At 50.9% G+C, this 16729-nt stretch overlaps 1 protein-coding gene across 1 annotated transcript; it reads right to left on the reverse strand.

Annotated features, from left to right (window-relative positions):
* Nucleotides 1-10034: 10034 nt before the first annotated feature.
* On the reverse strand, nt 10035-13910 carry LOC125541578 (MDIS1-interacting receptor like kinase 2-like). The gene is made up of 2 exons (XM_048704952.1): nt 11003-13910; nt 10035-10914 (listed from the first exon to the last, which is right to left on the reverse strand). Exons 1-2 carry the CDS (start codon nt 13896-13898, stop codon nt 10556-10558), a joined length of 3255 nt encoding a protein of 1084 aa, XP_048560909.1. The 5' UTR covers nt 13899-13910; the 3' UTR covers nt 10035-10555.
* Between the last annotated feature and the right edge of the window lie 2819 nt (nt 13911-16729).

Below are 16729 nucleotides of genomic sequence, written 5' to 3' on the forward strand. Positions count from 1 at the left end.
TTGAAGGCAGGGCACCCACGGCTCCCCTCCACTACAACTTATTTACTGGATGGATTCGAGTTAACATTGCAGTAGAGTTTTCATTTGATGGTATCTTCTGTGATTGGTTTGATATTATTTCTTGTTTATTTGATCATGAACTTGTAACTGTCTCAGTTATGAAAATTTGGTAAAGAAATGGAACCAGCTTGTCTTAATCTATTCTCTAAAATGTTTCCCTTTTCACTTTTCAGCTGGTACATTGAAGAAAAGATTTAGCTCAAGGAATTATGGGAAAAATTCGGTGCTGGAATACCATCGATGGTGGGAATGAAGATCTTGGTGTTGAACTGTGGTCAATACAAATCCAGGACCACAGGTCTTGCTCGAAGTCATGTGTCTGAGGACAAACGAGGCAGCAGCTGCAGCTTTTGTGGAATTCAAAGCATGTACAGTCAGGCAGCATCTTCAGCACACAAGTGGGTTATTGGCACTTTCTGTGGTAATCAAAAGGGTGCCAAATCAACTCACTTGTCGACCTCAGGTCATCTGTCAAACCGTCCCAATAAAAAATCTGAGAAGGCACTTAGCGAGGCAGAAGAAGACCTGTTTTGGAATAATGGCGAGTGGTAATAGCTCAAGGACTTGTGACTGGAATCGTGGGATGCTGGAATTCCTTCGATGGTGGAATTAAAGGTCTCAGTGTTGAATTGTGGTCAATGCAAATCCTGGACCGCAGATCTTGCTGGAAGTCAGTGGCTGGAGCTTTTGTGGAATTCAAAGCTGAAGTCGGTTACTAGCACTTTTTGTAGCGATCAAAAGGGTGTCAAACATCTCAGAAGGCACTGAGCAAGGTAGAATAAGACTTGTTTTTTGGAATAAAGGGAGGTGCTTTCTGCCTCTCTGTACGCTTATTAGCATGTCAGTCACTCAATGCACTACCCATGCAGCTCAGCTCCTCCTGCTGACCCCGCCCTTGCATAACGACATCCTGTGAAGAGGGAATTAATTAAATTGCTTTATAGTTTCAATTTTCAGCAAAACAATAATATCCGAAAACAGCAGCTGCTGGATGACTGTTCTTCAGTGTCTGCTGGGCTGCCTGTTTTTCTTCAATGCCTGTGGAATTTTTTTGAAAGAAATTGAAGGCAGGGATGGAAGGTTATCGAGGAATACGCCTACTCGATCATACTTCCCGAATTCTCCCCCATCTACAACTATACTGCAGTGGATGGACTTTATTAGTTAACAATGCAGTAGAGTTTTCATAGCATTTCTTGTTTATCTGACCATGTAACTTGCAACTGCTTCAGTTACTGTAATTTGTAGTAATGCTTTCCTTATTCGCTTTTTCAGCTGGTACATATATATAGGCCAAGGGATCTTCCTAGCGCTAGAGTTCTATTGATTCTAAACAAATAAAGGTTCCTGTGTTGAATTATAGTCAATACAGATCTTGGACCCAAGGTCTTTTTGGAAGTCAAAGCCTACAGAACCAAGCAGCATCATTACCACACTGACTGAAGGAAAGTTCCAATCTCAAGTGGGTTGATTCGGCAAACTTCTACTACTTGTGCTTTCTGTACGTATTGATTGCCAAGATTCCCAGGTATACCCCTTCTGATAAGTGTGCAAATTATTACTATTGTTTCCATACTTCTGTAGCTCATAGAGTCAGAGTGCATAGAGATGTACAGTACAAGGTAGCAGAACGGCAGTAAACACTTGTACGCATGAGACGAAGATAAAGCACGACAAGTTTCAGCTGGTACTATATGTGCTTCATGTGTTGGTACCAAAAAAAAAAAGGATGACAAGGCATTAACTTCTTGCTTTCTCTCTTTCCACCTGCTCCTCGGCTCGCCGTAGCTTCGCTCCAGACTTCTGGAGTGTCTTCCCATTGTTTTGAGTAAATTCCAGACCTAGCTGAAAGAAGTCATCACGAGAAAGCAAGCATTGATTTCCCAATCCTGATGGTTTAGTTTCAGGCAGCACTCCAACGCAACACAGATATATGGTATCCATTCCACAGTGCCTTTACCATCATCGTCCCCTGGCTGGGTTGAGGCATAGATGGTGCTGGCTGACTACATTATAGGTTTGATCTCATTGTAAATAGTCGACACTTTGTTTATGCATGGACAAATTCATTGCTTCTTTCCTGATATACTGATGCAATTTGTTAAATGATTGGAATATCTCTTCCCAATATTTCGAATAGTAGCGAGTGATGATGGGAGCTGTTGTCTATACAGTTGTACATCCTGCATGTCTGTGAGCATTAGCTGAGTTGAATTTTGAGGTGAAATTATGGAGATTGCTAGCTCTCGTGTTGTCTGTCACATGGGGCTTTTCATATCATCTCGTCTCATTTCTTCCTTTTGCTAAGTTTTTGTATTAGGATGAAGAAAAAGAAGGTTGTATCTTTGTTCCCATGTCAATTTCGCCAGCCAATGCTTGAAATTAAGTGTAGCAGTAAATTGTTTGTTGTTCCATCCTAAGGACAAGGACTACTTACTCCTGGATACAATGCTCCATCATAAGGATAAGGACCTCCTACTCCTGCCATACAACCCTCCGTAAGTCCTTTTGCTTAGTCACATGGTAATTCTCCTTTGTTATGTATCTAGCTTTGTGTTTACATTCATTTTTTCTCGTTTAAGCATCGACCACATGATCATTATGATTGTTTCTGATTTGTCCAAGGCACTTTACTTTGATTCCAGTGAACAATAAATCGGAACTACATGATATAACCTTGCTGAGAGAGATGGGCTCCCGCGACTCGGAGGGCGACTTGCTGCTTGGTCCCCGACCGCAGGCGGCCTCGCTGCCGGACCTCCCCCCCTGCGTCCTCTCCGCCCGCTGCGCTCGCTGCCGCGCCGCCAGCCTCCCTGCCATCGCCCCCCCTGACGCTCGCTGCAGTCCCAGCGTCCCCCGAGCCGGGCGGGCAGCTGCGCTGGGCTGACCTTGCGGAGGAAGACGACGTGGCTGCCGGACGGCCGGTGGTGCGCCGGAAACCCCCAGCTCGGCTGGCGTCGACCCGTAGGGACTGCGCTCTCCCCCCATGCTGGGGTGGATCGAGCTCCCTCCCGCGGTCGCACCGGCGCTCTGTGGCGGTCTCCCCGCCGACGCCTAGCCAAAGGGCTCCCCTTGGCTCCCGAACCGCTCGCCGCCGACGCGCACCGGTGTGGGGCGTCGCTGGGCGGTCGGACCAGGGGAGTACCCGGGTCTCGTGGCGCTCCTCCACCCCTCTGGCGCCCTCCCTTCTGACCGTCGCATCGCCGGACCGCCCGTCGGCTGCTTCGGCTCGCCCCATTCTCGTGCGCCGCTCGCCTTTTAGGCCATTCATTGCATCTTTTGGGTCTTCCAAGCTCAGCTACTCACCCCGCCTCGCTCCCCGGCAGCCTCGACCTGCGCTCGCCCCGTCCCGGACGCCGGTACCAGCCGCGGCGCCGGCGGGAGGGAAAACCCTCGCTGCCCCCGTGTCGCCTCGCCGGCTGGACCAACCCCAGACGGGCCGTCCCCAGCTGGACCGGCCTCGAATGGGCCCAGCGATTGGCACATGGGCCGCCCCGATGTTGGGCTGGGCCTCTCTGCCCCGATCCACTCCTGGGCTGCTCGGCCCGCCAGTCAGATCGATCTGGCCTCCAGCTGGTTTCCCCAGACCCCCATCCTCTCCACCGAGGCGCAACACAGCGGCAACCCTTATCCACGCGCCCCCTTCCTCCCTGCCGCCACCCAACTCCCCTTGGCGCTCGTATCGCTCTCGCAGCAGGCCGCTCCCTCCGAACCCGCCCCCATGCCGCGGGACTGGGGTGACGAGGGGACTCGCCCCAAGAGACGCGCCGAAGACCGCCGCGAGGCCATGCGCCCATCGCCTGAGGCACTCCGCCGAGAAGACGACCTGCGCCGGCACTTGTCTTCGCGCGATGGCCGTCGATCCCCCCCTCGAGCTGACCATCGCTCGCCCCCCGCATTGACACCCGCTCGCCACCATGCCGTTCGCCTGGACGGGCTGATCGCCGGGGTCGATCTCGGTCCCGCTCGCCCGCGCCTGGGGCGGACTGGCGAAACCAGCGGCGTCGCTCTCCCTCTCCGACGAGGCGTCAAGACGATCGCTCCCCTGCCTGCTCGGGCTGCTCGCGCTCTCCGCCCCGCCCCATCCAGCAGCTCTCCCAGCCCGCACCTACTGCCCCAAGTCGCCGGTACCAGCCACCCCGTGACGAGCCGGCCTTCCCTCCCAATGCTAATGGGGCTGGCCGTGGCCGGCAGGGGGCCAAGAGGAAGAAGAAGCGGGGTTTGGGTCGTGGTAATGGCGCAGCCCCTCCGTTGGCTCCGGCTCGTGACCCGGCAACCGCCACCCCCAACCTCGCCCACTCCACGAACCAACCACAAGACCTCCAGAAGTGCTTCAACTGCGGCCTCGCCGGCCATTCGCAGGATGACGACGATTCCGAGGATAGCCCGCCCCACCCCCCGGCTGCCGCTCCTGCCACGAGGGGTGGCGCGGGGACCAACCGCTCCCACACCGTGGCTCCTTCGCAGCCAGCAGACGGCAGCGACTACTCAGACGCCAGCCTCCAGGTGTTCCCGGCGTCGTCTCCACGCTCCCCCGGAGTCCCGCTCGGCGCTCCAGCCGTCATCGCCACCGCCATCAGCTCACCTGAGCCCCTCACGCTGGAGGCGCCCGCGGCTGGGATGGGGTCGGTCACGGTCCGGCCGGCTACGGGCCTGCATACCGCAACAACCCGGGTCGACCCGGATGATTTCGGGCCCCTCCCAGACCCGGCTCCTCCGGCCGCCCCTTCCCTGCCCTCGGTGGCAGAGGCTTCGGCTGGGCCGGGGATGGGTATGGAGCAGACACCGACCCTCCCCGCCCTGGTCACCCCGGTGCGCCTGGACCCGCTGGTGTCGGGTGTGTGCCATGTTGACGATGCCCCGCCGCCTCCACCTGCAGCTTCTTCGGTCCTGCCCGAGCTCTCCGCTTCACCGACTCAGCTCTCGGCCTACGGCCCGGTGCCCGACGGGGCGACGGCGGCGGTGACCACCCTGGTGGCTACCCCCCTCCCCCCTCGGACCGCGGCGTACTCCAGGCGAGGCAGGTCGACCTCGACACCAGTGACGTCCTCTCGTCGCAGCGCCAGGATCGAGGCGGCCAGACCGGAGGGCAGCCCAGCTCTGCCCATCCTTGAGCGGGCGGAGCTCCGGGCCACTGCCCGGAACCTCGAGCCAGGTACCCCGTCCATCCCCGTAACCTCCGCTACATGCTCATTTCCCGCTCTAGAGTCCGCTCCGTTAGGCCACCTTGCTAAGGTGGCAACAGATTCGGCCATCATCTTCCAGGGGGAGGTTGGCCCCCCGCTAGTCCAGATCGAGGCGATCCGTGCCCGTGAAATCCTGGACGGGTGTCTTGCCGAGACCCGTTCTCGCCTCCAGGATACCTACGTCTCCTCCATCGTGGCTACGCGGGATTCCTCTTCCCGTGCAGCGGTTGTTCTGGCGGAGGTCCGGGGCCGCACTCGGTCTCGCACCGCCGTCCTCCGTGCTCAGAGCGCATCCCGAATATTGGGGTCAAGCAGCCCCTCAATGGCTTCATGATGCGGACACTATTCTGGAACATCCGCGGCTTCGGTCAAGACGGCCGACGACGCCAACTCATCGAGTACATGCGAAGCGAGCGAATAGACATTGTGGCCATTCAAGAAACGATGCGTATGGAGTTTTCGCCGTCTGAACTTGAACATTTGAGTTCAGACTTATTTGCTTGGCACTGGCTCCCTTCTAGTGGGAGCATAGGCCACTCGGGTGGTATCCTTCTAGGTGTTAAGGATGCCACCTTTGAGGTTGGTAGCATGGACCGTGGTGAGTTCTTCGTCAGCATGGAAATCTTCGAGCGGGCCCTCAACTTCAAATGGGAGGTCATTGCCGTTTACGGACCGGCGGACCATAGCCGCTCAGAGACCTTCCTCCCTGAGATCCGAGCGAAAGTCTTTGCCGCCCAGCTTTCGGTAGTGCTGGGTGGAGACTTTAACCTCATCCGGTCCGAGGAGGATAAAAGCAATAATTTGGTCAACTTTCCCCGGATGCAAATGTTTAACGACTGCATCGCGGACATGGGGCTCCGGGAAATTGATAGGGTCGGCGCCAGATTCACCTGGACTAACCGCCAGGCCGACCCGACTCGGTCGGTCCTAGACCGGGTCTTTGTCTCCCCGGAATGGGACTTGCGGTGCCCCCTCGCGTCGCTGCGCGCGATTACTAGGATCGGTTCCGACCATGTTCCTCTACTTCTCTCCTCTGAGAACGAGCGACCCCCCAACCACCCCGCTTTCGTTTCGAGACATTCTGGCTGAATCAGCCCGGGTTCGCTGTTGCGGTTGCCGCTCGGTGGCGGGAGGCTCGGGAGACACCCCATCGTTCCCTCTCGGCCGTCGACTCCTGGCATTTCTGTGCTAAACGGTCGCGCCAATTCATGAAAGGGTGGGGTGCTAACTTAGGCCGCGACCTCCGCGAGCGGAAGAGAACTCTTCTTGAGGGCATCCAGGCACTAGACCTTCGGGCAGATGCCGCGGGCCTCTCGACTGAGGAATGGATGCTTAGATACGACTTGGAAGATCAACTCACAATCATCTACACGGACGAGGAGGCATTCTGGCGCCTCCAAGGTACGCAGAATTGGGTCCTGAAGGGGGACGCCAATACAGCTTACTTTCAGGCAATCGCCAACGGCCGCCGACGCTGTAACACCATCCCCCTGCTCTGGGAGGGAGATACCTTGCTACAACAGCCGGAGGCCATCCGGGCCCATGTTGATGGCTTCTACAGAGACCTATTCTCTGCCTCCCCTCGGGGAGGATTAGCCCTTGCCCACGATATTTGGCCGCCCCGATACTGTGTTTCAGAGGAGGATAACATTGCTCTAACGGCACCGTTCTTTGAAGCTGAAGTATGGGCGGCCATTAAGGGCATGAACTCGTCCTCGGCCCCCGGCCCCGATGGCCTCCCAGTAAAGTTCTTCCAAACTTTCTGGGAGTCCATTAAACCAGAGGTCATGGCTCTATTTGAAGAATTCTACGTTGGGTCCATTGACCTCACCAGACTCAACTTTGGAATAATCACGCTCATTCCCAAAGTTTCGGGTGCCTCAGACATCCGCCAATTTCGCCCAATCACGGTGATCAATGTCATCTTTCGCATCCTCGCAAAGGGGTACGCCAATAGGGTGGCCCCAATTGCAGACCGGATCATCCACCCGGATCAGCGGCTTTCATCCAGGGCCGTTATATCCTGGACGCAGTCCTAGTGTTTCACGAAGCTCTACACGAGGTGCATTCCAAGCACCTCAAGGCAGTCTTCTTGAAACTAGATTTCCACAAGGCCTATGACACGGTCAGCTGGCACTTCCTGCGGGAATGCCTGCTCCGGAAAGGCTTTGACGAGCGATGGGTGACCCGGGTGATGCAGATGGTCTGCTCGGGCAGAACCGCAGTGAATATCAATGGCAAGATTGGCCCATTCTTCCCCACCTTCTGTGGGGTGCGCCAGGGCGATCCATTCTCTCCGTTCCTGTTCAACGTTGTGGTAGATGCCCTGGCGGCCATCTTAGACAAAGCAAAAGCTGCGGGACACATCAAAGGCATAGTCCCACACTTAGTAGGAGGGACCGGCTTGTCCCTCCTACAATATGCGGACGACACCATTATCATGGTGGAAGGATCGGCGAGCGACATCACGAACCTGAAGTTTCTCCTTCTCTGCTTCCAGCAGATGTCTGCCCTCAAGATTAACTTTGATAAGAGCTCTGTGATGGTTCTGGGCTACTCCGACTCCGATCGCCAGAGCATCGCGGACCGGCTCAATTGCCCGCTCGGGAGTTTCCCCACGACTTACCTGGGGATACCCATTAGTGACTCGAGGCTCACAGTGGCCGAGCTGCGGCCCACGGTAGGCAAGCTCCAGCACCGGGTGGAGCCATGGCAGGGAAGGTGGCTTTCCAAAGCCGCCCGAACGGTGCTGATCAACTCGTCCCTGTCCAGCCTGCTCCTATTCATAATGAGCTTTTACAGCCTGCCCAACAGTTAATTCGGCCGCCAGTCGGGAAGATTTATGTGCATGAGGTATCCGCCCGACCAGCCTGCCCACGTCAGCCTGTTAACATTTTTCTAGAAACACCATGAGTTTTTTTGTACAATGAACAATTTCTAGATACACAGCAAATAGTTCTTAAATACTCCATGATAAACAATTTTGAGATAAGGATGAATTTCTAAACCACACGATGAAATAAAAAACACAAGCGACAAGGTTTTTTTTAGCGCCACAAGCGACAAGTGATGACAGAAGAAATTGGGCTGCGGCCACATGAGTGAGCAATATTTCTTTTTGGGCCAGGGTCTGGCCATGGCAGGCAGGTACTCCAGTCCCACCGCCGGCCTCCGTGCTCCGGCCACCGACGCGTCCCCGTCGGCGTCCTCGCCCTTGTCTTCAACTCCAAGCCGCGCCAACCGTCCTCCTCCCCGTCGCGAAGCCCCACCACCGTGCAACTCCCTCGATTCCCAGTGCTCACCGTGCCTCATGTTCGTTAGTAGGTGCTGCCTTGTGCTCTCCCAATCTAATGGATCCTACAACTTCTGGTGATTGACGCCATGGCCATGGATGACGAGACTTCGGTGCCTGCTGCTGATTTAATTTCATGGTTTGAGCATCGATTAATTTCAGGGACAAGACTCACAAATTTGGAGGGAGGCCACCGCACACTACCTATTCGATGAAATGCCTAGAAGGCCACAACACACCGCATCGACATTTTCTTCTCCCCCTCTCGCCGGCAAGGAGACTGACACCCGGCTTGCTGAATCCTGAATCTAGCCCAAGTGCTTTCATACACCTTTGGATTATTTTCTCTTCTTATCTTTACAATAGGTCATTTTGTACAGTTTCAGAATTTCTTGTTAGGTAAAGGTTGTGTTCTTATCTGCTTAGGTTATTTGTTATAGAAACTGCTGATATGGAAGGCTAGCAAGTTCTTGACATGGACAAGACAGAATTGCGGATGCTATTGTTGCTCCATGCTCCTGGCCTTAGTTAAATTAATGTAGTCGGTTATCCTGTAGCATTTAATCATTCTTTTCTGTGGCAGCAGCCTATTTGTCTAGTTCTAATGCTCTAATCTCTATACTCCACATGCTTTCTCTACTGGTATGGAAGGCAGTGTGACATACTGTACAACTTCTTGATCAAGTTTCTTTCGCATCAGAGAGAATAAATGATGCTCAACATATTGTATGTTGCCTTAGTTTCCTATCAAGTTCTTAGTTGGTAGATTCTGATACCTAGCTCCCAGATTTATGTTGAAATGTCTTTCATTCAACAGATGGCTGCAATGAGCCAATGAAGGCCGCCAATAAAGAGCTGAAAGGTATGATGAAGATTGTCAGGATTGAAGATAATTTCATCTGAATCCATACCCGCTTTCATAATTCTTGTGCAGGAGGATGAACTAGGACTGCCTGCAATGCTTTGTTTGTGCATGGACAAATTCATTGTATTTTTCTTCATATATCACTGCCAGTCGTTGAAGAATGGTAAATGGAGCTGTTCTCTATGTGGTTGTACATCTTGTTCTTAGTATGTCTGTGCTTACACTAGGTGAGTTGAATTTCTAGGTGAATCGGTACCTACTTTTCTGGTAAAAAGATTATGGGATATGTTCATACCAATCTCTTCATGTCTATGATTGCAGTAGCTTTGCTCTCACTGTTATCTGTCACCTGGGACTTTGCATATCATATCATCTCATCTTTAAGTTTTTATTAGGCGTGAAGAAAAAAGAAGGTTGTATCTTTGTTCCATTTCAATCTTGCCAATCAATGTTTGAAATTTAGTGTAGTAGTAAATTATTTGTCGTTCCATCTGAAGGACTAGGATTACATACTCCTGGATACAATGCTCGCTCATAAGGATAAGGATTTCATACTCTTGCCATACAGCCCCACGTAAGTTCTTTTGCTTAGTCCTATGGTATTTTTCCTTTTTTATGCACCTAGCTTTGTGTGTTTATATTTATTTGTTCTTGTTTACGCATCGACCACTTACAACGAGTCATGAACTCATCCCGAGGCATAGGGAGGGAGAAGAATCAGTGGATATTTGTGCTGTGTAAACTGTTGCAGCTTTTCTGCTTTGTTCTCCTCTTTATTTAAACAGCTCATTAGCTCAACTAATAGCTAACATAAAGATCCTAATCTTGTGCCATGACCAAGCTTCACGGACATGCCATCCCCGGTCCCTTGACCATGCCTCAAGTTCTAAGCCGCTACAGCCGGTACTCATGCCATCCCACGAGGCGATTGTAATAGCATGCAACTACTGATCCGGCCATGTCGTGAACAGGCTCACGCTGCATGGACCGGTTATTATTTTTGCTAGAAGTAAAACCTACGAGATGACACGGGATGATTACAGACTTCAACATATATAGATGGTATATGAGTGACTCGAGGCAAAATATAAACCTAAAAATCGGCTTCCGCTACGATGGACCCTGGCTTTTTACTAGAATTCAGATCATATATCAACATGCATCACTCCCTTGCTGTAATGTAAGTGCGCTGAAAAGCACGGGGCAGGAACTAGAAGAGGGTCGCTGGATGAGTGTTTGGCATGCCTCCCGCATGGTTGGCCTTGCTTGTGGAGAAGATTCCAAGCAAGAAAAGGCTAGCTCGAGGAGCAGAGTTAAGCTATTCTCTTCTGTTATTGTTGGTGTTGTCGGCCGTTGGTCTAGAATATCTTTCACCAGCATAGCTTGTTCCCCGCTTGACAAACTACCGTCTAATAGATCCCTTGGATGCTTCCCCATTACTAGTTCTAGCACAACCACACCAAAGCTATAGACATCACATTTCTCCGTGACAACAGATGTGTACGAGAGTTCTGCACATAATCAAGACATTAGAGTTAGGAACAAATAGATAGAGATAAATGCTTCAGACGTGACAAGGAATGATATACTAGTACATACCAGGAGCTATGTATCCATACGTCCCTGCTAGTCCACTCCAGTTTGATGAATCAGGCTTAAGAATCCTTGCTGTGCCGAAATCCGAGACAAAAGCCTTGAAGGTTTTATCAAGCAATATGTTGTTGCTCGTGATATCTCGATGGATTATAGGTGGACTGCATTCTTGGTGCAAATAAGATATTGCTTGAGCCACATCAGTCGCGACAATAATTCTCCTCTGCCAATCCAATTCCTTTGCTAGCTCATCATTCTCCAGTGTACTGTGGAGGCTACCGTGTTGAATGTAGTCATATACGAGAAATTTATATGCGGGATGGGAGCAGAATCCATACATTTTGACAATGCTTCGTTGTCGGATTTGTGATAAGATTACCATTTCACTGTGAAATCTTCTTTCATTGTCCAACTCCTCTTCGGTCTGATGAAGCTTCTTCACAGCAACTAGCTGACCATCTTGGAGTTGTGCCTTAAAGACTTTGCCGTATCCTCCTGTTCCTATGATGTACTTATCATGGAAATCTTCTGTTGCCCTTACAATGTTGTCAAATGTTAATCTTCCATCAAAATTCCAAACAGAGAATAGGTCCCTTGCTTCAGCAGTGGCACCATCTTGTGGTTTTCTCTTGTTACAACTAAGCATTATTATGACAGCAATTGCAGCAACAATGCCGAAACCTACCACAAGAGCAATTGGCAAAAGCCAACCTAGTATCTTCTGTTCGTGGTGACCAGCAACTGGAGTTGAATAACAAGGTGGCAGGCCAGAGAGGTTACCACACAAATCTTTATTTGGAAGAAACCAACTTGCCGAAGCATTCTGGAGTAGCCATGCTATTGGGACTGATCCTTCCATGTCGTTGTAGGACACATCAAGTGTTGAAAGGCTCGCCATGCTTGCAACAGAGGAGGAAATGCTGCCGCTGAACTGATTATGGGATAAATTCAGAAATTCTAGCATCTCCAACTTCCCAAGTTGCTGCGGCAACACACCGCTAAGGTTATTGTTGCTCACATCTAGCATGATCTGCAGGCCTGCTAAATTTCCAATCGCACCAGGCAAAATCCCGCGGAAGATGTTGTTGTTGATCTTCAAGGATAGTAGTTTCATGCAGGCCCCTAGTTCCTCAGGTATTAATCCACTCAGTCTATTCCCAGATATATCAAAATATCCTAGATTGCTCAGCTTTTCTATCTGTTTAGGTATGGATCCAGATAATTGGTTCGACGATAAGTTCAGGCTATATAGATTAGTTAAAGTGCAGATTTCGGGCGGAATCTCACCACTGAGATGATTAGAATCGAGTCTTAGCTCTACTAGGTTGGACAAGTTAGAAAGGATTGGAGATATGGAACCTGTGATCATATTGTTTGCTAGATTTAGTTCTATTAGTTGGGTACATGCACCTAGATTTGGTGAGATCCTCCCAGAGAGTCTATTCGATGTCAAGCGCATCTTTGTCAGTTGTGGATACACACCAAAATGATGAGATATGTCTCCTATTAGTTGGTTCCTCTCAAGGTTAATTCGAACCAAACTTGTACATGTCTTCAAACTCCTTGGTATGGGGCCATTGAACATATTAGAAGCGACAGAGAAACGCTGAAGTCTGCCACCTGAACATATATTTGCGGGTAAAGGTCCTGAAAGTGAGTTCCTAGACATCCCAAGTACAAAAAGGTTTATGAGTTCTCCAAATTCTTTAGGAAGAGGACCTGATAATTTGTTACTAAAGATTTGCAGTTCTTTCAGGCTTTGCAACATCCCAAAAGTTTTTGGTATTGATCCAGAAATTTGGTTCTGATACAATTTTAAATATTCGAGGTTCATCAGATTGCCAATCTCTTGGGGAATGGAACCTGTTATCTGATTTCCAAATAGGGATAGTAGTACTAGCTTAGTAATATTTCCTAAGCTGCCAGGAATAGAGCCAGATATTTGGTTGTTGCACAAGTCTAATGCTTGGAGATTCAACAAGATGCCCAATTCTAAAGGTATTGGACCCGTGATTTGATTTCTGTAGAGAAAGAGTGTTTTCATCTTAGTGAGATTGGTTATGGAGATTGGAATTGGACCTAAAAAAGCATTTGAATGAAGCTGAAGACTTTGCAAATGGACTAGCCTGCCTAGTTCTTGGGGTATAGGCCCCGAAAGTTGATTACCATAGAGCAACAAAGTATTTAGTTGGGACAGATTTCCAAGGGTTTTTGGTATCATGCCGGTTAAGGTGTTGTTGCTTAGCTGTAGAATTTGTAGGTTGACAAGCCTCCCAATCTCCTCAGGAATGGGACCTGATACCATGTTTTGGTGAATGAGGAGATCAGTTAACATCGTTAGGTTGCCTAGAGACGCTGGGATATGCCCTGTGAGTCTATTAAATGAGAGACCAAGATGTCTGAGACTTTGTAGGTCACCAATCTCATAAGGAATTTTCCCAGTGAGCTTGTTGTAGGTAAGGTCAACTATTGAAAGTGCTGACAGGGAGTTGATACTACCGGGCAGTGCACCATGGAGACTGTTGTTACTGAGGTCGATACATGCGAGGAATGGAAGAGCCAAAAAGTTGAGCTCACCAAGTTGGCCACGGATGCCAGCATCCGGCAGCGTGATGTTGGTCACCACCCAGGGCATGCGGCGGCCGTGGCGAACTGCCGTACACTTGATGCCTGTCCAGTTGCACGGACTGGTGTTTTCCCGCCAAGTGCTCATCTGCAGCGGTGGGCTTCCAAGTGTAGATTTCCAGTGGAGGAGGGCCATGTGTTGAGACCTCAGTGAGATCCCTCCATGGCGCGCCGCATGTGCTTCTTCCAAGAGTTGAAAGCATGGCACTAGCAACAGGTAGTAGAGGTACAGCAAAGGTGTTGAGCAAGATGGCATTTTACTGCCTAGTGTTTGCATGCTGTGATTGGTTGGGGGATGCGATTCTGTGCAAACTATTGATGAGTATTTAACTAGAGTGTCTTCTGTTGTGTCGCCATCTCTGCCCCTTTTTCTTTCCCTTTGGCAGCTGCTGCTGGGCAGACAGTTTTTCCTTTTTCAGTGTCACCATCTATTCCTCTTTGTTCTTTCCTTGTGCCTGTGGAAGATTGACACAGTAATTATTCCTAGATAGCAATTGAAGGCAGGAATATAAGGGTGCCTGCGGGCCACAGCGTACGCATACTCATAACTTATGCACTGATAATAGACTTGAGTTAACACTGTGGTTGGTTTGATAGTATCTATTGTTTATTTGATCATGTAACCTATATTTCGCAAAAAAAAATAAGGATCAAGTAACCTATAACTGCTTCAGTTAAGCTATTCGCCACAGTACCAATGTTAATTCCCCTTTTCGCTTTTCAGCTGGTACACCGAACAAAAGATTTAGCTCAAGGATTCGTGGCTGGTGGCACAACACAACGACAAACTGTGGGGCAATTCTGTGATGGTGGTAAAAATAATGGTTTCATTGTTGAATTGTGGTTAATATGAAAGCTAAACCCCAAGTCTTGCTGGAAGTCAGGTGTCCGAGGAAAATGATGGAGTGACGCTGTATGACCATACAAGTGGGTCGCTGGAGCTTTCTGTGCGACTGCCGTCCCATGTATGCTGTTGATTGCCGTGTAACATCGGACACGCCAATACTTCCAGGTATGGCCCTTTGTAATTTATTAGCAATCACAAAGGTGCAAATCCACAAGTCAAGGGACATTCAATATTCCGTCGAACATCTGAGAAGGCAATGGTGGGTGATAATGGGAGCCGCGATCCATGATGTTGTACATACTGTTATTAGCATGTCCGTCATCGCACTAGCTTAGTTGAATTATGATTGATTTTTTAGGTCGAATTGACGTCCACTTCTCTTATATATCATCAGTATATATATAGACGTGCTGGAGAAAGCAAGCACAGGATGACAACCTTGTCTGATCAACCTCTAATAGAAAGTGATAAAGGCAGCCGTTCTCTCAACTCAGACGATTGTTCAGATTACCGTGTTAGCTGCTGAATTTGCTGCAGAGAGAAGTAGGCAGGCACCTAACCTAACCTAGGTTAAACAAGTCTTGTTGGATGTCCTGTGGCTGCAACTTGTGGAATTCAAAGCAATAGTACAAGCAAGCAAGCAGCATCTTGACCACACAAACTGAAGAAAAATTCCAAGCTCAAGTGGGTACTTGATCTGCTAAAATTCCACGTAAACCCAACTATGACGTTTCATTCCTCAGTATTTGTTACCTGCATGCGATGCTCTTTTTTCTGAAGGACACAGAAATACAGCATAGGGCTATGATCCTTTTTCTGAAGGACTTAGAAGAGAGATATACGTGGGAATAGCATCCTTGGACACTTCCCAACTTTTGTTTTATTGTTGGTTATCATATATATCCCGCCTGAGAGTCAAAGGAGACGGAAGTATTTATAACGTCTTCTTGCCCTAAATCTTTTGCATGCTTAACTTGTCACTTGTAGCTAACAGAGATCCTTCTACATGCAGGCAAAATGCTGGATCTCTTTTCCTCTGAGAGTTCCCATACAGCCAAGTAATATTTTGACGTTGCATTGCAGGGACCAAATAAAATGCTCATGTCCACAGTTATCGAAAAAGGCTTTCGCCCCGCTTATATATAAAGCATCAAACCACAAGCATTCAGTACAAACACACGCTACGCCACCGCAACACACGCACACACCCAAAACAGGATACATAGGCATACGACGAACCATACGCTCCAAGGCGGCGCCTTCAGAAAGGGTACGACGCCGGAGCGCCGCCACCGCCCGATCCAAGGATCAGAGTTTCCCCCGGAGCCGCATGACGGGCAATGAGAGCCGCGACGACGCCTTCAAGAAGGGAACGATCTTTGCCGCCGCCGGTCCGTCCGAAGATAGAGCAGGTTTTCACCTCGGCCAATATTCACCGCCATCGAACGCCACACCCCGGCAACCACGCCGCCCACACGACCATGGTGACCGGGCAGCACCAAGGCACGGGCTCTGCCCAAGAGCACCGCGCAACCACCACCAGGGCCGCCGCCCCAGCATCCAAGACCTCGACACCACCTCACCCGAGACCCGCCGCACCCCAACGAAAGTAACGAGCGGAAAGGTCCCACCTTTCGTGCCCCTGGGCAATCCCCAGTGTCGAGACCCAATAGGTTGGCCAGAACTGGCATCCACTGACCCATCCTGCTGCCCCAAGCGCGAGACGAGCTCGGTCCAGCAGCACCGAGAGGGGGACGAGGTCAGTCCTGCTGCACCGTGCGCGAGACGAGCTCGGTCCTGCTGCATCATGCGCGAGACGAGCTCGGTCCTGCGGCATCGGGCGCGAGACGAGCGGTGGACCGCAGCTAGGAGAGGACCAACCCATTGATGGGGGTAGCGCCCGGGCGACGAGGAGATGGGGTGAAGGTCGAGAAGGCTCGAACGCAGACAAACCGACGCCAGAAAAGCCGGCCGTTGCCGCGGGCAAATCGATCGAGCCACCGTGAAGCCGCCACAACACCGGTAGGCCACCCGAGACCTACCCCTGCCGCCGCCCACGGCCGGAGCAGCGGCCACGCCCAGCCGTTGCCCTACCCGCATCACCCGGAGAGCTCCAAGCGCCGGAGCCGCCGGGCACGCACCACCGGAGCCAGTCGCCGCCGGCCGACCCCCAAAGCCAGATCCGGCCGGATCCGGCAAGAGACCGGTCGCGCGCCACCTCTCGAGACGGGAGCACCGCAGCCGCCCCGCGCGTAGAACGA

Source organism: Triticum urartu, chromosome 1, assembly GCF_003073215.2.
Source record: "Triticum urartu cultivar G1812 chromosome 1, Tu2.1, whole genome shotgun sequence".
NCBI lineage: Eukaryota > Viridiplantae > Streptophyta > Magnoliopsida > Poales > Poaceae > Triticum > Triticum urartu.